The sequence below is a fragment of the Aythya ferina genome (assembly GCF_964211825.1).
Source record: "Aythya ferina genome assembly, chromosome: 27".
Classification (NCBI taxonomy): Eukaryota; Metazoa; Chordata; class Aves; order Anseriformes; family Anatidae; genus Aythya; species Aythya ferina.
Window position 1 is genome coordinate 431,993 of NC_140310.1, and position 26,344 is coordinate 458,336.

Here is a 26,344-nt window from a genome sequence, read left to right on the forward strand (position 1 = left end):
CCCCCGTTAGCGCGGCGCGGCCGTGGGGGCACCCCCGGGGGGACCCCGCCACCCCCAAACCCCCCCAAACCCTCCCCAAACCCCCCAGCCCCCCCCCACGGACCCCTCCCAACCTCCCCAATCTCCCCAAGACCCCCCCCAAACCCCAGGACCCCCCCCCCCGGGGCTCCCCATCCCCACACGGAGGCGGCACCGGGGCTCGGTGGGTCGGGGGGGGGTTTATTGGGTGGGGGGCACCCCGGGGGGCTGCGCCCTCACCCCGAGCACCTCGGGGGGGTCCCGGCGCGCCCCCCCCCCCTACGCCAGGAGGTCCTGCCACTTGACGTAGAGGAGGGCGGCCAGGCCCTTGAGCTGGGTGCGGAAGAGGAGCCCCGAACCCTCGCGCAGCCCCATCCCGCAGTGGCGGTCCAGCTGCGCGCACAGACGCTCCAGGTGGCCCTGCGGGGACACGCCGGGGGGGTCAGGGACACCGAGGGGACCCCCGGTATCCCCAACGCCCCCCCCCCTCGGGGCTGCCACTCACCCTCTGCTCGCCCGGCGGCCGCTTGCTGCCCACCACGGCGTCGGCGAGGCGCAGGAGGCTGTGGCTCAGGTAGCAGGCCTGCGGGGTGCGGGCAGCTGGTGGCACCTCGGGGGTGTCCCCAAACCCCCCCAACGTCACCCCTGTGGCCCCCAGGGGCATCCCCACCTCCTGCTCGGAGTCCTGGTGCTCAGCGGGGTGCCCGTGGGGTAACAGGCACTGCAGGGTGTCCGGCCGGGACAGCTCCAGGAGCCGGCTCAGCACCGAGAGCTGCGGGGACAGCGAGGGTCAGGGACACTTGGGGACATCGCCACCCCCGAGGGGGGCACGGGGGGCTTCACCCACCTCTGCCCCGAAGGGCAGCGTGACGCCGGGGGGCTTGCCCAGCAGCCGGGCCATGATGCAGAGGCTCAGACGCCTGCGGAGCTGCCTGGGGAGAGGGGGGAAGAGCGTAGGGACCGGGCGCGTGCCACCGGCCCCGCTGCCAGAGCCGTGCTGTCCCCGCAGCGCCGGCGTCACCCCGGTGCCCTCCGGCTGCTCGTGGCGAGGGGCGGCAGCGCCGGCAGCCGGTTCCTGCCCGCTTTGTGCCTGCGCAACCGGCTGGAATAAAGGAATTAGAGCCAGACGCGGCCCAGCCCGCGCCGCGTGGCACCGAGCCCGCGGGGCCCTGCCAGCTCCCGCCGGGGTCCCCGGCACGGGGACAGCTGGGGACCTACCTGCCCCTGCTGGTGACATCGGGCAGCAGCCCCACGAGGGCCAGCAGGTTGTGGTGGTGCTGAGAAAGCTGGCTCAGGGACAGGCAGAGCGCGGGGAGCTGCGGGGAGAGGGCAGGGGGGTGCTGAGCGGCGCCGCGGGGCTCCCGGTGGGGCGCGGGGCGGCCGAGCCCCCACCCCCCCGGTACCCGGTACCTGTCCCCGCCAGTCCGCGATGCCCTCGAGCAGGCAGAGCAGGAGCTGCTGCAGGTCGGGCAGCGGCTGGCGGCGCAGCGCCCGGTCGAGGCCGAGGAAGCAGAGCAGGGCGAGCAGCAGCCGGCGGGCACGGTCCGGGTAGCGGCGCGGTTGGGCGGCCACGCACAGCTCCAGGAACTGAAGGGGAAGGTGTGGGGTCAGCGGGGGGGCTCCGACACCCCCCAATGAGGCAGGGGGAGGGTGGGGGCGACCCCAAAGGGTGCTGGTGTTGCCCGATTAGCAGGAGGGCCGTAACGAAGGGGTGGTGCAGGACGGGGCTGGCTCTCACCTTGCAGATGTCCCCAAACTGCGTCACCAAGGCCGGCGTGCCGGCGGCATCGAGGCTCGCCCGGCCCGGGCAGCAGGATGGATCCGGGAGCCTGGGGGGAGCACGAGGGGTTGGCACGGGGGGGGGCGGTGCCACCCAAGGGTGCGCGTGCCGATGGGGGGCTCACCTCTCGATCACGGGGCACAGCTCGGGGGGCAGCAGGCGGCGGCGGCGCAGGGCGCCCAGGTCGGCGCCCAGGTGAGCGAAGGCCTGGCCGATGTCCTGCAGCGTGGGGCACCAGGGCTCGCCTGGGGACAAGGGGACGGTGACAGCGGGCGGGGAGCACGCCCGGGGGGGTTCCGGAGGGCACCCCGACGAGGCAGCCCCGCGCCCGCCCCGCGCTCACCGCCGGTGCTCAGCCAGATGTCCAGCGTCGCCTGGAAGGCGTTGGTGGTGTCCGGCCGCAGGCACATCAGCTGCCAAAGCGAGGAAGGGGGTGGGTGAGCAGGGGGGGGGGCCCCACGCGGGGAAGGGGCCCCCCTCCTGGCCGCGGAGGCTCACCTGGAACAGCCAGCGCAGGACGGGCGGCGGGCAGGCGGTGCCGGAGCGGTACAGCAGGCTGAGGAGCCCGGAGCGCACAAACGCCGCCTGGTCGGTGGGTGAGGCGCTGGGAGAGACAAGAAAAAGGGGTGAGAGGCACCCGCCCCGCGTCCCTGTGTCCCTGTGTCCCCCCCCCCGGCAGCCTCTCACCACAGGAACAGCCCCTCCAGGATGTTGTGGGGCTGCAGCCCGCGGGCGTCGAGCTTGGGCGGCGCTGCCGGCGGTGGCTGGGCGCTGAAGATCGGCTCCCCGGGGTGCACGGTGGGGATGAGCCGCGGCTCCACGCCGAACAGCGCCAGGAGCAGCCTGCGGGCGGCACGGCACGGCGCTGAGGGGGCGGCGGGGGGCACGGAGCCCCCCCCGGGAGGGGTGCCCAGGGGGGGTGGCGGCCGTACCTGTGCTCCTCCGGGAGCTGCGCGGCGTCGCCCGGGGGCTCCTGCAGGCTGCCGTCGTCCACGGGCACCCAGGGCAGAGCGGGCGCGGGGCGCTGCTCCCTGGCACGGGGGGCGGTGAGGGCGGGCGGGGTGAGGTCTCGCCGGGGATCCCGTCCCCGTGCGCCCTCGGGGGCGACCTCACCTCTTCTCCCGCAGCAGAGCCTCCAGGCTGTTGGTGAGGGGCGCCGGGCGTTGGGGCCGGGCACGGAGAGGGCCGGGGCCGGGCAGGACGTCCCCAGACCCCCGCCGAGGGCTCAGCACCACGGGGTAGGGGCTGAGGCGCCTGCGGGGCTCGGCGGGGCTCGGGGGCGCGCTGCCCAGCAGCAGCAGGTCCCGCAGCGGGATCAGGTCGTCCTCGCTGTCCCCTGGGGACTCCCAGCCCGTCGTGGTGTTCCCCGCTGCCTCCTCTGCTCCCCGCGGTGCCGTCCTGGCCGTGCCGTGCTGCCCACGGCTGCCGGCAGCCCCGGGGATCCCCGTGGGTACCTCCGGCACCGGGCTGTGGCGTGGATGGCGCGGTTCCTCCCGGCGCGGTGCCGCGTCCCGCTGCCTGCCGTGGGGCCGAGCAGGGCCGCGGGGCTGCCGTGCTCTGCTCAGCTCCTGCTGGGTGCCGGGGGGCTCGGTGGGGAGCTGTGGGGCTGCCGGGACAGGGCGGGGGTCAGCACGGGGCTGCTTGGGGCAGCAACGCCCTGTGCCACCCCGGGGATGACACCAGGGTCACCAGCCGCCCCCTGGCCACCCTGGGGGTGACGCTGGGGTCAGCAGCCACCCCAGTGCCCTGTGTCCACTCTGGGGACAACACTGGGGACGACACTGGCCACCCCGTACCCATCCTGGGGATGACACCGGGGTCACTGACTGCTCTGGTGCCCTGAGCCCATCCCGGGGATGACACTGGGGTCACTGGCCACCCTGTGTCCGTCCTGGGGACAGCACTGGGGATGACACCAGGGTCAGCAGTCACCCCACTGACCCATGCCATGACACTGGGGATGGCAACAGGGTCCCCAGCTGCCCTGTGTACGTTCTGGGGACAACACCGGGGATGACACCGGGGTCACCAGCTGCACTGGCACCCTGTGCCCATCCTGGGAGCGATGCTGGGGGTGACAGCAGGGTCAGCAGCCACCCCATGCCCACCTTGGGGACAACACTGGGGTCACTGGGCATCCCGTGCCCATCCTGGGGACGACACTGGGGATGCCATTGGGGTTGCAGCCACCTGGTGCCCCATGGTGACCCTGGGGATGACGATGGGGATGGCAACGGGGTCACCGGCTGCCCTGTGCATATTTTGGGGACAACACCAGGGATGACACCGGGCTCCCCCCAGCGCCCCGTGCCCTTCCTGGGGGTGGCAGCAGGGATGGCAACGGGGTCACTTGCTGCCCCTTGCCCCTTATGGGGACAACCCTGGGGGTGACACCGGGGCCACCCCCACCCCGATATCCCGGGGGTGCCTCAGGGGGTGTCCCAGCGCCCTCCCCACCCCCTCACCTGTCCCCCCAGCCCCTCCCGGTGCCCGCGGGCCGGGCGGTGGCAGTGGTGGCGGTGGGGGCGGCCACGGGGCCAGCAGGCCGGGGGGCGGTGGGGCCACGGGGCGGCCGATGCGCAGGCGGCGGCGGGCGCGCAGCTCCTGGTAGGAGCGGAGGCTGGCCTGGAAGCCGTAGCTGAAGAGGCCGGAGCGCGGCACGCGGGCGGAGGACAGGGGGATCTGGTACCAGCGCAGCTCCCCCGGCGGCGCCGCCATCGCCTCCTCCCGCCGCCCCGGCGGTGTCATGGCGGGGCCGGGCAGGGCTCCCTCAGCAGCGCCGGCTTCAAGATGGCGGCGGAGGGGGCGGGGCTGCGAGGAAAAGGCGGGGCTCGCGCCGCGGGGAGCCAATGGGAGGCGGCCGGCCCGGATTGAGGGGTTAACGGCCAACGGTGACGCGCGGGATAGCCAATAGGGGAGCGGGGGGGGCGGTGCGGAGCAGCCAATCGGCGTCGGGTGTTTGGGGGAGGAGAATGAGGGCACGAGGGGAGGGCACGCCTCCTGGAGGTCGCAGCCAATCAGCGAGGACGGGAGGGGGTTGTCCCCGCCCCTGCGCGCCGCGGGGCATGCTGGGGGGTGTAGGCGCAGCGCGCGTGAGGCGCCGCGCGGCGGAAGCGCTTCCGGGTCGTGGGCACGCGGCGGGGCCCGGCAGCGGGCCGCTTCCGCTCGGCCCGGAAGTTCCGCTCCGGGAACCGGGGCACGGCGGCGGTGCGGCCTCCTCCAGCCCGGCGGCAACATGGCGGACGTCACCGCCCGCAGCCTGCAGTATGAGTACAAGGCGGTGAGTGCCGCCACCGGCACCGGGACCGGGCCTCGCCTCCCGGGGCACGGCCCCAGACCCCCGGGACCCCGCTTTCGCTCCCCGGGCCTCGGCCTCCGGGCCCAGGGGGCTCCCTCCCCGCCTCCCCCCCCCCTCAGGCCCCGGCCGCACCGGGGGCTCCCCCTGCTCCTTCTCCATCCCCCCCCTCCCCCGTTACGCCGCCGGTAACCCGGTGCTGAGCCCGCTGAGGGGCTCGGAGCCGCCACGGGCACGGTTTGGGGGGTGGGGGGGGCAGTAAGGGTGTAAGGGGTCGGTGGCGGGGCGGGAACGGCGACGTAAAGGGACGGTGAGCGGGTGAACGGGGGGGATAAGGGTGAAAAGGGTCGGTAAATGGGTAAAGGGAAGGGAATAAAGGTGTAAAGGGTCGGTGAACGGGGGGGATAAGGGCATAAAGGGTCGGTAAATGGGTAAACAGATGGGAATAAGGGTGTAAAGGGTCGGTGAGTGGGTGAACGGGGGGAATAAGGGTGAAAAGTGTTGGTAACTGGGTAAAGGGATGGGAGTAAAGGTGTAAAGGGTCGGTGAAAGGGTGAATGGGGGGGGAATGAGGGCATGAAGGGTCGGTAAATGGGTGAACGGGGGGGGAAATACGGGCGTAAAGGGTTGGTAAATGGGTAAAGGGATGGGAATAAGGGCGTAAAGGGTCGGTGACCGGGCACTGTTCCATCCCACAGAACTCCAACCTCGTCCTCCAAGCCGACCGCTCGCTCATCGACCGGACACGGCGGGATGAGCCCACGGGCGAGGTGCTGTCGCTGGTGGGCAAGCTGGAGGGCACCCGCATGGGGGACAAGGCACAGCGCACCAAGCCCCAGATGCAGGAGGAGCGGCGCGCCAAGTGAGTGGGGGCGGGGGGGGCGAAGCTCTGCGCAGCTCGTCTGGCTTCCATGGTGTTAAGTGATGCGTTCTTCGTTGGTTTTAGTCCTATAAATGTAGGAGAATTTGAGGGTTTTGTGGTGAAAATGCCTCGGTGGCCTGAGCGCAGGGCTGCGCGCTAACAGCCGCTGACCTGGGGTGTGCAGGCAGCTCACTTGCTTTGTTTGAAGGTGCTTGCTCCAAGAAGATAAAAGTGAAGTGCAAAATTAAAGCTTAATCTGTTCCTTTATTTTTTCTTGGAATCATGGAATCACCGAGGCTGGAAAAGCCCTCCAACATCATCTGGTCCAACCATCCCCCTACCACCACTGTCACCACCAAACCATGTCCCCAAGCACCACGTCCAACCCCTCCTTGAACACCCCCAGGGACGGGGACTCCCCCACCTCCCTGGGCAACCCGTCCCAGTGCCTGCCTGCTCTGTCTGAGCAGCAATGGCTCCTCATTCCCCACCTGAGCCTCCCCTGGCACAACTCGAGGCCGTTCCCTCTGCTCCTGTCAGTTCCCTGTGAGCAGAGGCCGCCCCCCAGCTCCCCACCCCTTCCTTCCAGGCAGTTGCAGAGAGCAATGAGCTCTCCCCTGAGCCTCCTCTTCTCCAGCCCGACCCCCCCAGCTCCCCCAGCCGCTCCTCACAGGCCTTGTGTCCCAGGCCCTTCCCCAGCTCCGTAGCCCTGCTCTGGATGCATCCGAGGCCCTCGATGCCCTTCTTGCAGTGAGGGGCCCAATAAAATCCCAATGAGAGCACTGCCCCCACAGGACTTATGGGCAGGGGGACAGAGCTGCTCAGAGCGCTGCCTTGAGCCGCCTGCTCCCAGTCCTCACCGGTGGCAGTCGGGCACCAAGGTGGTATCGCCACTTTTGGGATTTCTCGTGAGCCCATAGGGATGGAGGTGTCTGTCTGTCCCCGTGTGTGGTGACAAACTTCGTCCCGTGGCGGTGCTGGCTGGAGAAGTCCCCGCTCGGGGCCTGACCCAGGCGCTCCCCCCTTGCAGGAGAAGGAAGCGTGACGAGGACAGGCACGACATCAACAAGATGAAGGGCTACACCCTGCTGTCCGAGGGCATTGACGAGATGGTGGGAATCATCTACAAGCCCAAGACCAAGGAGACGCGTGAGACCTACGAGGTGCTGCTGAGCTTCATCCAGGCCGCCCTCGGAGACCAGGTGAGGGCGTGGGACGGGGCCGGGACAGGGTGGGACTGCTCCGAGGAGAAAGGGGGCCCGGCACCGACCCCCTCCCCACACCAAATGTGTGGTGTGACTCGTTCCGCAGCCACGCGACATCCTGTGCGGGGCTGCCGACGAGGTGCTGGCAGTGCTGAAGAACGAGAAGCTGCGCGATAAGGAGAGGCGGAAGGAGATCGACCTGCTGCTGGGGCAGACGGACGACACGCGCTACCACGTGCTGGTCAACCTGGGCAAGAAGATCACCGATTACGGCGGCGACAAGGAAATTCAGAACATGGGTACGGGCACACGCGCCGTCCTGCGGCCCCGGGGACTGCCAGGCCCAGCGCTGCTCCAGGGGCCGCGTTTTCACACAGCCTAGGAAACGCTTGGAGAGCTTTCAAGCCCCAAATGCCGTTCTTTTCATCTCTCGGGCGTGCAGAGGTGGGGTGCGGGGAGCTGCGAGCCTTGCATATGGCCCCCAGATTTTCTGCTTAATTAACTCCGCTCTTCCCTGCAGATGACAACATTGACGAGACGTACGGCGTGAACGTGCAGTTCGAGTCTGACGAGGAGGTGAGCGATGAGGAGCCGCAGCCTGGCAGCTGAGCCCCTGCACGGGGGCTGTTGTCTGTGTCCCTCGGGCGTGTTGGGAAGTGGGCACGGGCTCGGGCCGGGCTCTCTCTGCCAGGAAGGAGAGGAGGGATTATTTTAGATGCCGCTTCCTGGCTTTGGGAGGATTTGTTGATTATCTTGCTAATCCAAGGCTTATCATGAGTCAGTACGATGGAAAACAGATGGTGGTATTTAGATCTCTTGGGGAAACTTGACAGCTCAGGAGGAAGGGATGAATTCAAATGCGCTGTTTGGAAGTATTTCACAGAAATGCTCGCTGGGATTGTTTCTGGAAGAAGCTGAGAGAATGAGAGAGGCAAATGTGAGCCTGCTGGAGTCACCAGTAAAACCTCTCTGTAGGATTCTAAGAGTCAAAATAAGCGTACTGCACCCTCCTCTACCTGAGCAGCAGCTTTATATTGACGTTAAAAGCACAAGCTCAGTTTCCCATCAGGAAGGAGTTGCCAGATCGCTCATTTCTGTCGAGGGGAAGCTTCTCTTTGATGTTTGTGAGAGCTGCTTACGGGAACTCCTCTTCCAACAGGAAGGGGACGAGGACATCTATGGCGAAGTGCGTGACGAGGCGTCTGATGACGACATGGAGGGAGACGAAGCTGTCGTCCGCTGCACCCTCTCGGCCAACGTGAGTCACTGAGGAGGACGTGGAACGTGATTCGGGGTCATCTGGAGGGGAGCCAGGGATCCTTTTGGGCTGGGGATGGAGTTAAGCTCGTCGGCGGGTGGAAGGCGGCCTTGAGGGCTGCTGTCTGGTGCAGGCCAGAAGTAACATGGCAGGGTGAGGGGTCTGGCAGCCAAACGGCTGCAGCGGGTTCCAGGTTCCTCTGGGTGGGTAGAGGGAGCCCCAAAACGCTCATTCCGCTGCACAGAGGTCAGGTGCCTGCTTTGTTGTTGGAGGAAGATGACGTTTTTGTTTTTATTTTTATTTTTATGTATTTATTTATTTTTTTTCCCAAGCTCGTGGCATCAGGGGAGCTGATGAGCTCCAAGAAGAAGGACCTGCACCCCCGAGACATCGATGCCTTCTGGCTTCAGCGGCAGCTGAGCCGCTTCTACGATGACGCCATCGTGTCCCAGAAGAAGGCAGACGAAGTGCTGGAGATCTTGAAGGTAAGCGGCCCGCCGACAGGCAGGATTCCACCAGGACCCTTCAGGGAGGCAGGGAGCTGCCCTGACACCGCACACTCCCTTTCTTCAAACTAAACGATTGAGTGCAGCTGTTGCTATCCCGCGTGTGCCAACAAGATGGGCACTGGAGCAGAGGTTAGAGGTCGTAACATGCAGAGAGATGTTCTTCCAAGGGGATTGGTTTTTCTGACAGTGTTTGCTGGGAGATCGTCGTAAGCCAGGCCTGTTGCCCTGCTAATTTTGGGGCTGATGCTCGTGTGCTGAGTGTCGTGACTCATGGGGATGGGGGCAATCAGACAGGGTGGGATTCTTATCTGCAGCCTGAGTCAGGTACCTCGTCTTGCCTGGAGCTGTTGTTTGCTTCCACTTGAGTTCAGTTCTCGTTTTACTTTGTGCAAAGAGGGATTCTCCTGCACGGTGCAGAGGTAACTGCTTGTTCCTCGTGTCTTCTGCCAGACCGCAAGCGATGACCGGGAATGTGAGAACCAGCTCGTTCTGCTCCTGGGCTTTAACACCTTCGACTTCATTAAAGTGCTGCGGCAGCATCGGATGATGAGTGAGTGGTGTTCCCCATCATCTTGCCACCTTGGTTTCCTGTTTTGACACCCAGTTCTAGTGCCACCCAGGGCTTTTTAACTGCCCTCCGTGTTGCTTTGTGAAGTTCGGGTTCTTCTCGTTCCTCCTGGTTCTAGCCCTATGACCGCCTGCCATCTCTTAATTTCCTCTCTTCAGTCCTGTACTGCACTTTGCTGGCCAGTGCCCAAAGCGAAGCCGAAAAAGAAAGGATAATGGGGAAGATGGAAGCAGACCCTGAGCTGTCCAAGTTCTTGTATCAGCTGCACGAGACAGAGAAGGAAGATCTCATCCGGGTAAGGCTGGGCGAGCAGGGGAACCGTAGGATCCTTGCTGCTGCCTTAGCTGTGTCACTCAGCTGCGTGTTTTGTTTGCGTGAGAGGAGCCTGCTGAGTCAGCTGGGATCTCGTAAGCATGGGAAATGTTGCTTAGGTGACCACTGAGACTCAGCTGAGAGGCAGCGTGTTTATCGTCTGCTATTTTAAGTGGCTCAGATGGCTGCTTTTCCCAGGAAAAACGTTGATGTGTGCAAGTTTCACGTCTTTGTGCTGGTGTTAACTTTCTAGTAACGTTTCTGCTTCACCTCTGAGCCCCCTCAGTGCGAGGCTCGCTGCCACGAACCGCTCTGCTCACCTCCGTTCAAATCCTAATCACCAGTGTTTGAACACCGCGGGCCAAGAAACAATTCAGAGCAGCGTTCCACAGGCTTACTGCGGTGCTGGATTTGCTCTGCTTGGCCTTTGGAGAATAGCAGCTCCGTGACTGAGCGTGGGCTTGTTTTGTTATTTTGGAGTAACATCATATTCCTGCTTCGTTGTTACACTAAAAAAAAAAAAAAAAAAAAAAGCAGAAGCCAATCAAAAAAACAAACCAAGCTAAAAAAAGAACCAACAGTTACGTCGACATGAGGGGCCAGTTTTGTGTCTCTGAGGAGTGCTGTTGGCATGTTTTGTGCACTGGGCTTTTAGTAGGGCAGGTTTGTGTGCCTTCACTCCCTGCTTCTCTTTCTGTGCTCTCCTGCAAAGTAAGTTTAGGTCCTGGACCAAAAAACTACTGCCCAGAATCACGGGTTCTGGTGACACGAATGGCTGTACTTGAGAAAAGTCCTGCTGTGGGGCACTCGGGCTGTGCAGGCTGGCAGGGTGTGGAGCTGTGCGTGGCAGGAGAGCCCCCGGGTCTGGAGGAGGTTGGGCAGCTCTCATGTGGGCGCTGCTCTGCGGAGCGCTCAGTTCTGGTCTCCTTGCAGGAGGAGCGCTCCCGGCGGGAACGTGTCCGTCAGTCCCGGATGGACACTGACTTGGAGACCATGGACCTCGACCAGGGAGGAGAGGTGAGACTCTTCAAAGCCCTGTCCAAAGTTCCTAGCCCTGTCCTAAGTGCAGAAAGTCTTTCTGAAGTGTCATGGCTGGGAAGATGCCCAGGACAAGCCCCTCGTGCACTGAAGAGGCGCTTGCTGGTTGGATGCAGTCTCTTTACCGGCAGTCCCAGGACAGAAGCACCAGGAAGGGGCTCTCCGCTCCTCGCCTCTTCCCTGTCTCACTCTCCCTTTGCTGTCTGTAGGCGCTGGCTCCCCGGCAGGTGCTGGACTTGGAGGACCTGGTGTTCGCTCAGGGCAGTCACTTCATGGCCAACAAGCGGTGCCAGCTGCCCGACGGCTCCTTCCGCAGGCAGCGCAAGGGCTACGAGGAGGTGCACGTGCCGGCCCTGAAGCCGAAGCCTTTTGGCTCTGAAGAGGTCGGTGACCTGCTTTGTTGCCACTTATTTGGCGCTGAGTTGCTCTCAGTATCGCCGATACTTCCTGGAACTCAGCCAGCCTTCGTATGGTGTGACCCCTTTCCAAATTTCTTGAAGGATCGCTGCTTTAAGCTAAGGGATTTCATGTGGCCGGGGAGGGTTCCTGATTTCTGTTCTGTCTCAGGACACCCCTGCCCCACTCGGCTGCTGTGCTGAGCCCTCGGCTCTGCTGTTGCTCCCATTTCACTGTTGTGCTGTGTGAGGCAGCTGGGCCAGAGGTCTGGCTGATGCATTGCACACCATGTGAGAAATTAACTCTTTTGATCAGTGCTGGGCAGCGGAAATGCGGGCTGATCCGTTCCATCAGGAGAACACGGCGGGGATTTGCTTTTTTGATGGTGCAGCCAGCTGTGGCTTGTGCTGCTGGGAGCGCACGGGCAGGCTCATGTGCCTGCTTTGATCTCTCCATAACCTGCTCCGTGATCGCAGGGCACGGGGCTTCACCTCTTTCTGCCATCTGGAGACAATATGACCCCGCTGCTCCCCAGCGTGTCTCTGAGGTCTCACATGTGCCCTGCAGCCTGTGAGGAACTGAAACAAAGGCATCGAGTTTGATTTTCTTTTTTTTTCCATTTTCAGCAATTGGTTTCCGTGGAAAAGTTGCCCAAATATGCCCAGGCTGGATTTGAGGGATTTAAAACACTGAACCGTATTCAGAGCAAACTCTACCGTGCGGCGCTGGAGTCGGATGAGAACCTGCTGCTCTGTGCTCCCACGGTAAGGATCCTGACACCCGGGTTCCCTGTGATGGGGAGGGGGAAGAGAAATACTTCGTTAGCCTCTGGAAGAATGATCTTTTGGGGCAGAAAAGAGTGGCTGCTCTGGGACATACATTCATCCTGGAGAGGATGTGAATCTGATGGGACTGGTTCTGCTTGCCATCTAGGGCGCTGGGAAGACGAACGTGGCACTCATGTGCATGCTGCGAGAAATAGGGAAGCACATCAACATGGACGGGACCATCAACGTGGATGACTTCAAGATTATCTACATCGCACCCATGAGGTCCTTGGTGCAGGAGATGGTGGGCAGCTTTGGGAAGGTAAGGAGAGCTTTGGGCCCGCCCTGCTTGAACTGGAGGTTGGGCAAGCGGAGCTGTGTTGCGGTGGCTTTGTTATGCTTGCAGAAGGATAGAAGGTCTGGCAGGAGCTTTCTAGGAGAGTATGGGTTGGATTGTTCCTTAATCTCTGTTTGTGTAGTCTGGCTTCAGTAGGCTCTCAGGGTGTGTTGGTACAGGATACCAGCCTGGGCTATAAAATCCTATAAAATAGAATCCTATAAAGCTGCCAGCGAGTGCCTTGGGGCCGTGCTGCTCTAACACAACCCTGGGGAACGCGCCTTGGTCCAGCCTAACAGCCCCGGGCTTCCTCCTAGCGCCTGGCGACGTACGGCATCAACGTGGCGGAGCTGACGGGGGACCACCAGCTGTGCAAGGAGGAGATCAGCGCCACCCAGATCATCGTCTGCACCCCAGAGAAGTGGGACATCATCACGCGCAAGGGAGGGGAGCGCACCTACACCCAGCTGGTGCGGCTCGTCATCCTGGTGAGCACCGCAAAGCCCCGAGCACGCGGCTCTTCAGCACGTGTTGGCAGCTGAAAATGTCTCTGGTGCTTGGCTGCAGACTTGATTTTGGGCTGTGGGGGTGAGCCTGCTTCAGCCCACGCAAGCAGGTCTGCTAGGAAAGGAAAAAAATAGAGCCAGGCTGGAGCAGGGGTGGAACTCTTGTGGTTTTCCCCCCTTTAGGATGAGATCCACCTGCTGCACGATGACCGAGGGCCCGTCCTGGAGTCGCTGGTAGCCAGAGCCATCCGCAACATCGAGATGACGCAGGAGGACGTGAGGCTCGTCGGCTTGAGCGCCACCCTCCCCAACTACGAGGACGTGGCGACGTTCCTCAGAGTGGACCCTGCCAAAGGCTTGTTCTATTTTGATAACAGGTACTGCGAAAGGCTGGGAGAGGATTTGCTCTGACTGTGGGTAGCTGTGGAGAGGTGGGGAAGGCCAGCCTCCTGTGGAGGCAGCTGTGTGTGTCTGCCAGATGATGCCAGGCTGTCACCGGGCCTTTCGCCTGGCTTAGCCTTGTCTTTGTTTGCTCTTACACACGCCAGAAATCGCACATTCAGGACTAGAGCAGTTAAATACAGCCTCAGGATGCGTGTCAGGGTTTCTGTGTTGTACTTGCCAGGATACGCGTTAGAGGAGGCAGATAAACTCTGCTGTCCCTGTGTGCTGCAGAAGCTGTTTGGAGGAAGCCTGGATTAATATTGTGGGAGTTCTGAAACACTGTTTTTGCTCCCTGAGTGTGCGCATAGCAAGTGGATTCCATGAAATAAGAACAAGTGTTGCTGTCCCTTCCTGCAGTGTTTAACAGGGCAGAACCAGAGCCATCAAATCTTAGAGTGAGCTGAGGCACGAGGAAGTGTGGTGACCTCAGTAATGCAAAATACAGGATCTGTGTAGGGGAAGTGGTGTGGCCGAAGAAATGCCTCTTGACCAGACCTTTGTGTCAGCGCTTCTCCCTTCTGCTCGTTTATGGCCTTGGGTTTTCTTCTGACAGCTTCCGCCCGGTGCCCCTGGAGCAGACCTACGTGGGTATCACGGAGAAGAAAGCCATCAAGCGCTTCCAGATAATGAACGAGATTGTTTACGAAAAGATTATGGAGCATGCTGGAAAGAACCAGGTTTGATATTTTATTTTGTTGTTCCTGACACACTTAGCCATGGTGGTGAGACTTGAAGTTGCTGTAGCTGCAGCAGTGCTGCTGAGGCGAAGAGGGTAGGTTTGAGTGGTTGATGGCAGCTGGGAGGGGAAGGAACCCAAACTTCTCTTCTCCGTGCCAGCTGTCTGATCAGTGGATGACCTGTCCACTTCTCTTTGGGGGAGTTTTTGCGGTGCTGCCCAGTTAGATCAGGAGCTCTGTTGGCTGTGTGCTAGCTGCAGTAGCGTGGCTCACTGGGCAGCTGGGCTAATTCTAAATCTGTTAAACTTCCCATCGTGAGCACGAAGAGCAGCTTGGGTCAGGAATCCTTGCCAGCTGCCGCAGTGATTTGTCTCTCAGCAGTGGTGCCGTGTGCTTGGTTGACAGGTGCTGGTGTTCGTTCACTCCAGGAAGGAGACTGGAAAGACTGCCCGGGCCATCAGGGACATGTGTCTGGAGAAAGATACCCTGGGCCTCTTCCTGCGGGAGGGCTCGGCCTCCACCGAGGTCCTGAGGACAGAAGCTGAGCAGTGCAAGGTGATTGCGTGGTCAGGGCTGCTCTGACACAGCCAGAGCAGAAGTGCGGGTCCAAAGGTGCTTCCAGTCGCACAGATCTGCAGCCCTCTAGGCCACACGCTGCCTTCTGTCGCTGCTGTTCTCCCTGGTGTTGCTTGGCTCAGAAACCCTCACGCTGGTTGTGTTTTTGCTGCAGAACCTGGAGCTGAAGGACCTTCTGCCTTACGGCTTTGCCATCCACCACGCTGGGATGACGCGAGTGGACCGGACGTTGGTGGAGGATCTGTTTGCTGACAAGCACATCCAGGTGAGCCCCGCTTCCCAGGAGGAGCTGCTGCTTCCTCCAGGCATGGTTGTTCGGGGAAGGTCCTTCACAAGAAATACTCAAAGTGTGTTTTCCACTAGCCCTTTGTGCAAAATCTTGAGAATGGCTGTTGAAAAGAGCCTTGACAGGAGAGAAATTAAAAGCAAGTAGACAGGAATGGAGAGGGCAAAATCTCCCCTAGTACCTAGAAGAGTGTTTAAAGTTAGAGGTCTGTCCCAGAGCAGGCTGTCTCCTCTACAAGTTTCATCCTGGAGATCAGGCACTGAGTTTTATCTGATTCTTACAAGGATGTAACAGCTCAGTAGGAAACCAGCTGCTTCAAAAAAGCAGGAGTTCAGCATGGGGCGAGGCTTGTCACCCAAAGAACTTCACAAATCGGGTGAACTCTGAGGAAAGTAAATCTAAATGCTTCTGCTTCTTAGCTGGGAAAACTTGTTCAGCAAAATGGGAGGTTCTGGTGGGAAATAGCAATGTGCTGGGGCACTCCTGCACAGTGATCTTTTCAGTGTGTCTGCGTTATAACTGGTAGGCAAAGGGTTTTCCCAGGGTCATTTCCCCGAGCCGTGCAGTCAGCTGGCAAATTTGGTTGAAGATCCCAAGCCCTGCTGTGTCTGACCTTCCTCTGCTGAACTGCTGAGACAGTCACAGCTCCCAGCCCTTGTCCCTGTTGTGCCTGGCCAACGTTTTGGATGCTCTTTACGCTAGGAAGGGGCCTCTGCCTGGTTTTGCTGATGACTGTTGCTGCTCCTACAGGTTCTGGTGTCCACAGCAACGCTGGCCTGGGGTGTGAACCTCCCCGCTCACACGGTCATCATCAAAGGGACGCAGGTGTACAGCCCTGAGAAGGGGCGCTGGACTGAGCTGGGCGCTCTGGACATCCTGCAGGTGAAGTTCTGCTAACAGTGATGTTGCCATGCCCCGGGGCTGGATTTTTCCTTTCCTGCTGAGGTGCATTTGAGGTCTGCTTCTGTACTTTCTCAGTGCAGTGGCTCCCTGCTCTGTACTGCCAGACTCTCAGCTGTTCTGGGAGCTGCCCTGCTGTGAGGGCACAGGAGGAACAGATTGGGAGCAGAGAAGACAAATGATTCCTCTCCCATTATCTTGCCCAGACACATCTGAGATATTTATGTGTGTCTCCTGCCAACTAGAAGTAACGGCAGGCTGAGCAATCTGGATGTAAAGCCCCAGGTCACAGCAGCAAGGAGAAACTGCCAAGCTAAAAGCTCTTATCTTTTGCTGACCCTGCTTTCTCATTTCTCAGATGCTGGGGCGTGCTGGGAGGCCTCAGTACGATACCAAAGGTGAGGGGATCCTCATCACATCCCACGGAGAGCTGCAGTATTACCTGTCCCTGCTCAACCAGCAGCTCCCCATTGAAAGTCAGATGGTGTCGAAGCTCCCAGACATGCTGAATGCAGAGACTGTGCTCGGGAACGTGCAGAACGCAAAGGTGAGCACAAGTCTTTGCCCTCTGGGTACACGCAGCCCTCGTTGCTCCCAGAGAGCTGGATGGAATTGTGGTAGGCAAAGGATGGTCCGTGCTGGGGAAAAGCAGTGTCGCTGCAGGGGAGTAAAGGAACTTGCAGCGTATTTCTTTAGTGCACAGGGAGCAAATGTAATGGAGATTTTTAAGGGATCTGGAAGGGCAGCCATGAGAAATGCCAAGCTGTCAGGGAAATGGGTAGCTGCTTCTGGCATTCAGAGCAGACAGAGTTTTCCCCATGGATAAGGACACTGGGGAAGAGTCTGTGTGTAGGGGGTGGGTTTTCATGTTCTATAACCCCTTAAGATTCTTCTGATGGAGAGGAGTCGTGTATTGACCAGTGGGCTTCTCAGCTCCTGTCTGATCTTGACCCAGCAAGTTTCAGCTGGGCTTAGCCCGCTGCGTCCTACACCGGTGCTGGGAGCACTGGGCTTGGTGCTGGCACGTCATCCTTGCTGCTGGGGAAGATTTTTTGGCGGCTCTGACGGTGCCTTGGTGTTCCCTCAGGACGCAGTGAATTGGCTGGGCTACACCTACCTGTACATCCGCATGCTGCGCTCCCCCACGCTCTATGGGATATCCCACGATGACCTGAAGGGAGATCCGCTGCTGGACCAGCGCCGCCTGGACCTGGTCCACACCGCAGCCCTCATGTTGGACAAGAACAACCTGGTGAAGTACGACAAGAAGACGGGGAACTTCCAGGTGAGACGGGACCTGGGAAAGGAGCTGTGGACAGGCAGAGCTGTTCAGGAGCGTCCTCTGGCTGAGAGAAAGGATGCAAGAGGCATCTCGCTGGTGAAATACAGACTCCAGGGAGGGCTGCCTCAGTCAGACCTGCCTTCGTGTATGTCTGTGGTTCCAGGGAGCTGTTTGCTGGCACAAAGAGAGCCAGTGTGAACCCTGGTCTCATCACGGTGTGTTTGCTGCTGTCTTCTAAGCAAATTCACACTCCTGTTGTGTTCTCATTGCCTCAGAGGGAATGAGATGAGAAGGGGAGGGTGTGAGATGTGCAGTTGTGTACCAGGAAAAGCAGCTTTCCTGGGGGATTTGTAGCTCGAGAGTTCATACTTGGCTTGCCTGGCAATGTCTCCCCTGCTGTTCAGTATCTGCTGTTTGCGCCGTGAGCAGTCGGGTGTCTTTCTGCTTCTTCACTGGCTTGTCCTTGCTGTAGGTGACAGAGCTGGGCCGCATTGCCAGCCACTACTACATCACCAACGAGACGATGCAAACTTACAACCAGCTCCTGAAGCCCACCCTGAGTGAAATCGAACTGTTTCGGGTCTTCTCGCTGTCCTCAGAGTTCAGGAACATCACCGTGAGGGAGGTACGGAGCCACAAACCCATCCCGAGTGATACAGCCCTGAGGCTGTTGGTCGTTGTGCTGCCGGGGATGATGCAGAGCTTGTCCTGTGCGGGGCTGTTCTCATCTCTCCTTCGTTGGCTTTCTGCAGGAGGAGAAACTGGAGCTTCAGAAGCTGCTGGAGCGAGTTCCAATCCCAGTGAAGGAGAGCATCGAGGAGCCCAGCGCCAAGGTGAGCCCTGCCTGCCCAGGAGGGGACTTCTCTGCCTGTCTTTTGAGGGAGGGGTGATCCTTGTGAGAGCTGCTGTGCCAAATGCCACCATGGTCACAGAGAGCTTTCTGTTCTCTTCCCACTGTGGGGTGTCCCGGATCACACGTCAGAGATGCCCAACGAGCTGCAGACGCTGCTCTGGGTGGGCTCGCTGTCCTGCAGCAAAGGGCACTCAGCCCCACTGACCACTCCTGTCCTGCTGTGTGTCAGAACCTTCTGGAACCAGTGCTGGCGCGGGGGAGACCCAGCTGGCACTGAGACCCTCTCTGATCTCCTTCCCCAGATCAACGTGCTCCTCCAGGCCTTCATCTCGCAGCTGAAGCTGGAAGGCTTTGCTCTCATGGCAGACATGGTGTACGTTACCCAGGTGAGTGAGGAAACGTGGCTGGGGCCTCTCCATCTCCTCCTGGGTGTTTGCAGTCCAGCCACATCGCAGTCTTCCTGCTAAGAGGGGCAACAATTTGCACCCCAGGGATTTGGTTTGTGTTCGTGAATGGCTTTGAAAGTAACTAGAGCTGTGAGTGGAAAGGAGGTCTAACTCCTGTCAGTGTGGGAATTAGATCTTCGTTGGCGTCTTCCATTTGTAATCAAAATCCTGAGATAATTCCGCGCTGGAGGGCTGCATGTAGCCTTGTTGTTCTTCCACAAGTGCCAAGTTGCCAGGGCTGGGAGTCGAGTAATTGCTCCTTCTGTGGGCGTTTGGGATGAAGGACCTGAGCTCAAACCATCGTGTGGCTGGGCAGGAAAATGGGTAGAAAGGAGGAAATGTCACTGGGATGATCCCAGCCACGCGCTGAGAGCTGCTCTCTGTTCCCGCAGTCTGCTGGGCGGCTGATGCGTGCCATCTTCGAGATAGTCCTGAACCGAGGCTGGGCGCAGCTCACCGACAAGACCCTCAACCTCTGCAAGATGATTGACAAGCGCATGTAAGTCAGAACACCTCCGAGGTCGTTTCTGATTGCAGGTTGGGTGCCTCTGGCACACGATGAGGTTCTCCAGCATGGCCAGGGTGTGAAGCTGCCACCCACCACGTGTGTCTGGCTGCGGGCTGGTTCCTGGCAGCAGGAGGAACCTGGTGCTCTGAAGGCTGCTGTTTCTGCTTCTTTGCTCACCTCACCCTGTTTCTTTGCCCGTCTCACCCTGCGGTGTCCTCGCAGGTGGCAGTCCATGTGTCCTTTGCGCCAGTTCAAGAAGCTGCCTGAAGAAGTGGTGAAGAAAATCGAGAAGAAGAACTTCCCGTTTGAGCGGCTCTACGACCTGAACCACAACGAAATCGGTACTGAGGCGCGGGGCAAATGCAGCAGGGAGAGGTGGCTGCCTCTTTGTTCCCCTCTGCCAGGTTTTGGTGCAGGGGTTGGGGTGTTTGGTCCCATCTGAAGAGGCAAAACCACGGGGTCTGAGTACACCCTGCAGAAAGCTGAAGCTTTGCCCCAGCACCTGCACCCTTCCAGCTGTGCTTGGCTTGCAGATGCTGTGAACACAGCTCGGTCTGGGAGCTGCTGTTGTCTGTCTGTCCTGACAGCGGTGCCTTTCTCTTGCAGGGGAGCTGATCCGGATGCCCAAGATGGGCAAGACAATCCACAAATACGTCCATCTGTTCCCAAAGCTGGAGCTCTCTGTCCACCTGCAGCCCATTACCCGCTCCACCCTGAAGGTGGAGCTCACTATCGCCCCTGACTTCCAGTGGGATGAGAAGGTGAGCTGTGCGCAGGAGAAGAGCCACTGTCATTAAGGGGGGGCAGCTAAGTACCACCAGGCTAATTACCACGCTCCGGGAGAGCTGCTGAGCAGTTCCTGGAGGTCCAGAAGGGAGATCTGGACCCTGGCAGGAAGGTAACGGCTGCTCTTGCTCAGGTGCATGGCTCATCTGAAGCTTTCTGGATCCTGGTGGAGGACGTGGACAGCGAGGTGATCCTGCACCACGAGTACTTCCTGCTGAAAGCCAAGTACGCGCAGGACGAGCACCTCGTCACCTTCTTTGTGCCCGTGTTCGAGCCCTTGCCCCCGCAGTACTTCATCCGCGTGGTCTCCGACCGCTGGCTCTGTAAGTCTCACCCCGCCAGCCCCCCCTGCTTCTCCCTGGGGTCTGAGGGTGCTTTGGGACCTCTTTTGGAACTGTGTGGGGGAAAGATTTCTGCCATCCAAGCAACAGGAGGGCTGGGGATCCCCTTGAGAGGGGCAGCTCAGAGATGAAAGCTCTGGAGCGCTCTCTGAGGTAAAAATGCTGTGTGTGTCTGACAGCTTGCGAGACCCAGCTGCCCGTTTCCTTCCGCCACCTGATCCTCCCTGAAAAATACCCTCCTCCGACTGAGCTGCTGGATCTGCAGCCCCTGCCCGTGTCCGCCCTGCGAAACAGCGCCTTCGAGAGCCTCTACCAGGACAAGTTCCCTTTCTTCAACCCTATCCAGACTCAGGGTGGGTACCAGCTCTGCTCACCTCTTCCAGACTGGGGTCTGGCTGTTTTGGCATTCACAGTGCCATGCCCTTGCTTTTGTGAGGTGTCGTCATGTAACGTGAGGAACTCCTCAGCAAAAAAATGTATCCTTTCTGCCTCCCCTAGCCTTAGGGTCTTGACAGCTTGAAATTTTTCTCCATGGGGCAAAGAAGCTTTGATAAATTCCTCAAGTACACCAAGCAGCCTGTCTGGGGCTGCCTGGCAGCAGGTTTGCTCCTGGGAGCTGTGTCCGTGCTGACACTGCTCAGCCTTGCAGAGCCAGCTGGCTCCAGACTTTTCCCTCTGTGCTGCTTGTAGGGATGGGGTTGGGAGTGAAGCAAAGCTGCTGTGCCCGTGTTCATCTTCCTGGGCATAGCCAGAATAGGGAAATAGGGAGTTCACGCTGAGGAGGTAGTGTCACGGAGTGCTCTGTTCAGTGGATCCTGGGCTGAAACTCCTAAAACAGCTCCTCCCTGTGCGGGCTGGGGCTGGGCTGTGTTGTCCTTGCCTGTTCCCAGGGCTCTGGTAGAAAACCTTGGAGATGACGTTAAGCTGCTCTCTTCTGTCTTGTCCGTCTGCCCCCAGTGTTTAACACCGTTTATAACAGCGACGACAACGTGTTTGTGGGCGCCCCCACGGGAAGCGGGAAGACCATTTGTGCCGAATTTGCCATCCTGAGGATGTTGCTCCAGAATTCGGAGGGACGCTGCGTGTACATCACCCCCATGGAAGCCCTGGCAGAGCAGGTAGGCCCCGCGTCCTGAGGAGAACCGGAACCTTGCTCCAGCTTAGGTTTATTTCCTCTTGTCCCGTTCCACTTTCCCCATCCCTTCTGAGCTGCCACGTCCCTCAGGATGGTTCCTGAGGCTTCTGCTGAGCTGTGGTGTCCTCCCCTCTGTGAGGGAGCAAAGAAACACCACCCCACTGCTGACATGCTGACGTTGGCAGCTGCACATCTCTGTCCCCAAGGACTCGGTACAATTTCCTCTAATGTGAGCCTGACAGCAGCATCCCCTGCGTTTTGGCAGGTCTTCATGGACTGGTACGAAAAGTTCCAGGAGCGCCTCAATAAGAAGGTGGTCTTGCTGACGGGGGAGACCAGCACCGACCTGAAGCTGCTGGGCAAAGGGAACATCATCATCAGCACTCCCGAGAAGTGGGACATCCTGTCCCGGCGCTGGAAGCAGCGTAAGAACGTCCAGAACGTCAACCTCTTCATCGTGGACGAAGTGCACCTCATCGGGGGCGAGAACGGGGTATGGCTGCTGGGGAGGAGGGTGCGGGTCGTTGGGGTGCCCCTCGTCGTTGTGTGGGTCTTGGAGATGATGCGGAGTTGCAGGGGGGTGGCTGGCTGCTCACGTAACGTCTGGCCTGAGGTCAGCTTTTCCTGCTGGGATCTTTCCCCAAGCTGTGGGGTGGGCTGGGACAGGAGCCCCAGGTCCTTGGGAAGCTGAGGGGCTCAGGAGTGGTGTCCTCTGGGGTCTCCATGGCTGTAGCTGCGTGAGGGGGCTTGGGCTGAAGTGCCCAAGGAGGGGGGCTTGGTGCTTCCCTCCTGCTGCTGCTGCAACCTGTCCCATCCCTCCCGCAGCCCGTGCTGGAGGTCATCTGCTCCCGGATGCGCTACATCTCCTCGCAGATCGAGCGGCCCATCCGCATCGTGGCCCTCAGCTCGTCCCTGTCCAACGCCAAGGACGTGGCGCACTGGCTGGGCTGCAGTGCCACCTCCACCTTCAACTTCCACCCCAACGTCCGCCCCGTGCCGCTGGAGCTGCACATCCAGGTAGGGCTTTGACGACCCCGTCGCCTTTTTCCCGTTTCCCCTTCCCTTCTGCCTGCTCTCCAGATGGCATCGCTGCCTGCTCCTCTCCCCTGCAGGGCTTCAACATCAGCCACACGCAGACTCGCCTGCTCTCCATGGCCAAGCCGGTTTACCACGCCATCATGAAGCACTCTCCCAAGAAGCCGGTCATCGTCTTTGTCCCGTCCCGCAAGCAGACGCGGCTCACGGCCATCAACATCCTCACCACGTGCGCCTCGGACGTCCAGAGGCAAAGGTAGCGGTGCCGTGGCCACGGGGGATTCGGTGCAGGGCCGTTGTCCCTCCTCTGACTGAGGCAGGGGCAGGATTTTGGCATTTTCAGTGTGCTGGGGGAGGGTTTTCCCATCGGTTGGTGTCATCAGATGTCACCTGCTGTGCCCAGGGGGGACAGGGCCAGGCTCGCTGTGCCCAGCAGTCTCTTTGCTCCCCGCCTCCGTTAGGTTCCTGCACTGCGCGGAGAAGGATCTGGTGCCGTACCTGGACAAGCTGAATGACAACACCCTGAAGGAGACCCTCGTCAACGGGGTGGGCTACCTGCACGAGGGGCTGACGGCCATGGAGCGGCGCGTGGTGGAGCAGCTCTTCAGCTCTGGTGAGGGGGTGGAAGGGGACACACCGGCTGTTCTTCCCCTAAACCCTTTTCCCCCAAAGTGCCTGCAGTCTTTGGGCTGGAGATAACAGCCTGCCCGGGTCTCTCTGCCTCCCTGGTCCCAAAAGGCTGTGATCTTAAACTCCACCTTCCCTTCTGGGCTCCCCTGTATGCTGAGAGCCGTGTGTGCAAGTGCAGGACCTCCACGTCTTTCTCTGTGAGACGTCTGTGACCCCAGCAGGGGCTGTGAGGTGGGCTGACTGCTCTCCCCGTGCCTTGCAGGCGCAGTGCAGGTGATGGTTGCCTCCCGCAGCCTCTGCTGGGGCATGAACATCGCCGCGCACCTGGTGATCATCATGGACACGCAGTACTACAACGGCAAGATCCACGCGTGAGTGTGGAGGGCGGGCACGAGGGAATGGGGCCCTGATCCCTTAGGGCTTCCTCCCTGTCCTTGCGGGGTCCGAGGCCCCGGTAGCTTTCTTTGGAGCAGCCACGCTTCATGAAAGCGACCCTCTGTGTGCCCCAGGTACGTGGATTACCCCATCTACGACGTGCTGCAGATGGTGGGCCACGCTAACCGCCCGCTGCAGGACGACGAGGGCCGTTGTGTCATCATGTGCCAGGGGTCCAAGAAGGTGGGTGAGGGGCCAGGCGCAGCTTCTGGCCTGCAAATGTCCATCTCCTGTCTGGGACGTTTGGGCAGGCCGATGCAGCCCTCGCTGAGAGCCCTGCAGCCTAGGAGGTGCTCTGGGATCCTGGAGGTGCTGGGTTTATTTATCCCCTCCCCTCTACCTCTGCCCTGCTTTAGGATTTCTTCAAGAAATTCCTCTACGAGCCCCTGCCCGTGGAGTCACACTTGGACCACTGCATGCACGACCACTTCAACGCCGAGATTGTCACCAAGACCATAGAGAACAAGCAGGACGCGGTGGATTACCTCACCTGGACCTTCCTGTACCGCAGGATGACCCAGAACCCCAACTACTACAACCTGCAGGGTGAGCAGAGGGCTCTGCCCCGGGGATACGGGGTGGGGGAGATGAGGGAGGATACCGGGGACCCTCTGCTCGGGGGCTCTGCTTCCACAAGAGCAGCTTTTGTCCGTCCTGGGGAATTCCTGAGCCTCACTGCGATGCTGCTGTACCTGCAGGCGTGTCCCACAGGCACCTCTCTGATCACCTCTCTGAGCTGGTGGAGCAGACCCTCAGTGACCTGGAGCAGTCCAAGTGCATCAGCATCGAGGACGAGATGGACGTGGCCCCGCTGAACCTGGGGATGATCGCAGCCTATTACTACATCAACTACACCACCATCGGTACGGGCTCTGCCGGGGTGGGCGGCGTACACGAGCACTTGCTGGTGCTCCAGCTCTCTGTCCTCTTCCTGCTCTGTGGGTAATCGTAGAGAAAGCTCTGCACACGTGGGTGGTTGCATAAAACTCCCTCCTTTAGCACGAGGCTGGGTGTTGTCTGCCTGAAGGCTTCTCTTGTATTGTGGTGGTGAACGCCGCCTGCTTTTCCCTGACCTTGTTTTTTTCTGTCTTGCCCAGAGCTCTTCAGCATGTCCCTCAATGCCAAAACCAAGGTGCGAGGGCTGATTGAAATCATCTCCAACGCTGCTGAGTACGAGAACATCCCCATCAGGCACCACGAGGACAACCTGCTGCGGCAGGTGAGCGGCAGCGCCTCCGTGCCCAGCTGCCAGCGGTGACATCTGCAGGGGACAGACATGTCCCGCGGGGTCACAGCGAGGAGGGCTGCCTGCATTGTCTGCTCTGTAGGGCTAAAGGTTTGTCATTTCCCTCCGTAGCTGGCCCAGAAGGTTCCCCACAAGCTGACCAACCCCAAATTCAACGACCCCCACGTCAAGACCAACCTCCTGCTGCAGGCCCACTTGTCGCGCATGCAGCTGAGCGCCGAGCTGCAGTCGGACACGGAGGAGATCCTCAGCAAGGTACAGGGAGGCGGCTGGGATCCCGCCCGCGCTGCGTGTGGCTCGGTGCTGCCTTCTCACCCGTCCTCATCCTCGCCCCCAGGCGATCCGGCTGATCCAGGCGTGCGTGGACGTGCTGTCCAGCAACGGCTGGCTCAGCCCCGCGCTGGCCGCCATGGAGCTGGCACAAATGGTGACCCAGGCCATGTGGTCCAAGGACTCCTACCTCAAGCAGCTGCCTCACTTCACCTCGGAGCACATCAAGCGCTGCACGGATAAGGTAAAAAACCTCTACCCATCTCTGGGGAAGGCGCCGTGCTGGGAATTGGGAACGGTCTGATGGGAGCGTGAGGATCGTGGGGTGGCCGCGGGGCTGAAAGCTGCTTTGATGCAGGGGGTCGAGAGCGTCTTCGACATCATGGAGATGGAGGACGAGGACCGCAACGCGCTGCTGCAGCTCTCCGACGCCCAGATCGCCGACGTCGCCCGCTTCTGCAACCGCTACCCCAACATCGAGCTGTCCTACGAGGTGGTGGAGAAGGAAAGCATCCGAAGGTGAGGCGGGGAGGGTGGCGCGGCCGCTCGGTGCTGCGTCAGCCCAGGGGACGCCCTCACCGTGTTCCTCGCTTCTCTCCACGCAGCGGGGGGCCCGTGGTGGTGCTGGTGCAGCTGGAGCGTGAGGAGGAGGTCACCGGCCCCGTCATTGCTCCCCTCTTCCCCCAGGTGCGTGCCGGACCTGCAGGCGGTAAGCCAGGCTGGGGATCATCCCCCTGGCACCCCTTAACCCTTCTCTTCCCCCGCAGAAACGCGAGGAGGGCTGGTGGGTGGTGATCGGCGACTCCAAGTCCAACAGCCTCATCTCCATCAAGCGCCTGACGCTGCAGCAGAAAGCCAAGGTGAGCGGGGCTGGGCGCTGCGTCACCCCGGCCACCCCCGCGGCCGCCGTTTGCCCCCCGCAGCCCCAACACGAGCTCTTCCTCGCTGCCTAGGTGAAGCTGGATTTCGTGGCCCCGGCCACGGGGACGCACAACTACACGCTGTACTTCATGAGCGACGCCTACATGGGCTGCGACCAGGAGTACAAGTTCAGCGTGGACGTGAAAGAAGCGGAGAGCGACAGCGACTCCGACTAGCGCGGGGCTGCGCCGCTCCTCGGGGAGGATCTGCGGGTAGGACAGCGACCAAACCCGAGCCGTGGTGGTGTTGTGTCCTCTCCGTAGGCGTGGAGCCATGTGTTTTGTGTTTTGTGTTTGTTTTTTTTTTTATGATGATGCTTTGTACAGTGTTTTTTAGAGCGGAGCTGCGTGCAGGAGCACAGTGCGGCTGCAGCAGCTGGAATAAATGTGGAGCCCTTCCTCTTCCTCTGCGCTGCGGGGTGTGTGGGGGAAGCAGGGTGAAAGCAGGAGTGGTTGGGGGGAAATGGGAGCGGTTGGGGCTGTTTTCCACCCACTTTTTAACCTTAAAGGGTTCAACAGCAAGGCTGAAGGGCTTTGGTGTGTCCCCAGCTCACACTTAGTTCCGTGCCCTTGGCTTTGCTGCACATTGCTGCCTGCTCCAAAAAGTTCATTAGCAGAGCTAATTAAGGCAGAGCAAGCTGCCAGGAAGAACTGGCGGTGTGGGGTTTGGCAGGAGGAAAAGAGGTCAGCTCCGGCCCCAGGAGCAGTTTCGGGGAGCAGCAG

The 26,344-nt window shown here is 60.5% G+C and overlaps 2 protein-coding genes across 2 annotated transcripts; one reads left to right on the forward strand and one right to left on the reverse strand.

Annotated features, from left to right (window-relative positions):
- Positions 1 to 240: 240 nt before the first annotated feature.
- Positions 241 to 5,035, reverse strand: FAM178B (family with sequence similarity 178 member B; the record flags this gene model as incomplete). The annotated part of the gene is given in 14 exon segments (XM_084499501.1): positions 241 to 438; positions 524 to 601; positions 689 to 790; positions 866 to 1,229; positions 1,231 to 1,232; positions 1,236 to 1,334; positions 1,429 to 1,704; positions 1,757 to 1,847; positions 1,923 to 2,043; positions 2,142 to 2,211; positions 2,297 to 2,402; positions 2,486 to 2,829; positions 2,912 to 3,220; positions 4,208 to 5,035. Coding segments are annotated over 14 exon segments (2,931 nt in total). The 3' UTR covers positions 241 to 297.
- On the forward strand, positions 4,926 to 26,026 carry SNRNP200 (small nuclear ribonucleoprotein U5 subunit 200). The gene is made up of 45 exons (XM_084499445.1): positions 4,926 to 5,078; positions 5,792 to 5,955; positions 6,986 to 7,157; positions 7,267 to 7,459; positions 7,681 to 7,736; positions 8,320 to 8,418; positions 8,751 to 8,903; positions 9,378 to 9,477; positions 9,654 to 9,790; positions 10,741 to 10,824; positions 11,055 to 11,228; positions 11,868 to 12,005; positions 12,175 to 12,330; positions 12,663 to 12,833; positions 13,035 to 13,228; positions 13,849 to 13,972; positions 14,378 to 14,527; positions 14,703 to 14,813; positions 15,585 to 15,716; positions 16,093 to 16,281; positions 16,822 to 17,019; positions 17,489 to 17,641; positions 17,769 to 17,849; positions 18,172 to 18,255; positions 18,708 to 18,814; positions 19,046 to 19,164; positions 19,430 to 19,584; positions 19,743 to 19,932; positions 20,130 to 20,303; positions 20,908 to 21,068; positions 21,351 to 21,578; positions 21,911 to 22,102; positions 22,198 to 22,376; positions 22,582 to 22,733; positions 23,013 to 23,121; positions 23,260 to 23,368; positions 23,542 to 23,731; positions 23,884 to 24,048; positions 24,283 to 24,404; positions 24,543 to 24,686; positions 24,769 to 24,945; positions 25,060 to 25,220; positions 25,307 to 25,388; positions 25,469 to 25,561; positions 25,655 to 26,026. Exons 1-45 carry the CDS (start codon positions 5,034 to 5,036, stop codon positions 25,796 to 25,798), a joined length of 6,411 nt encoding a protein of 2,136 aa, XP_084355571.1. The 5' UTR covers positions 4,926 to 5,033; the 3' UTR covers positions 25,799 to 26,026.
- Positions 26,027 to 26,344: the final 318 nt, after the last annotated feature.

Coding starts and splice junctions, on each gene's coding strand:
- SNRNP200 (XM_084499445.1), top strand. CDS start 5,034: ATGGCGGACGTCACCGCCCGCAGCCTGCAGTATGAGTACAAGGCG. Junction 14,528..14,702: donor CAGAAGCTGAGCAGTGCAAG/GTGATTGCGTGG, acceptor TTTTTGCTGCAG/AACCTGGAGCTGAAGGACCT. Junction 24,946..25,059: donor TCAAGCGCTGCACGGATAAG/GTAAAAAACCTC, acceptor GCTTTGATGCAG/GGGGTCGAGAGCGTCTTCGA.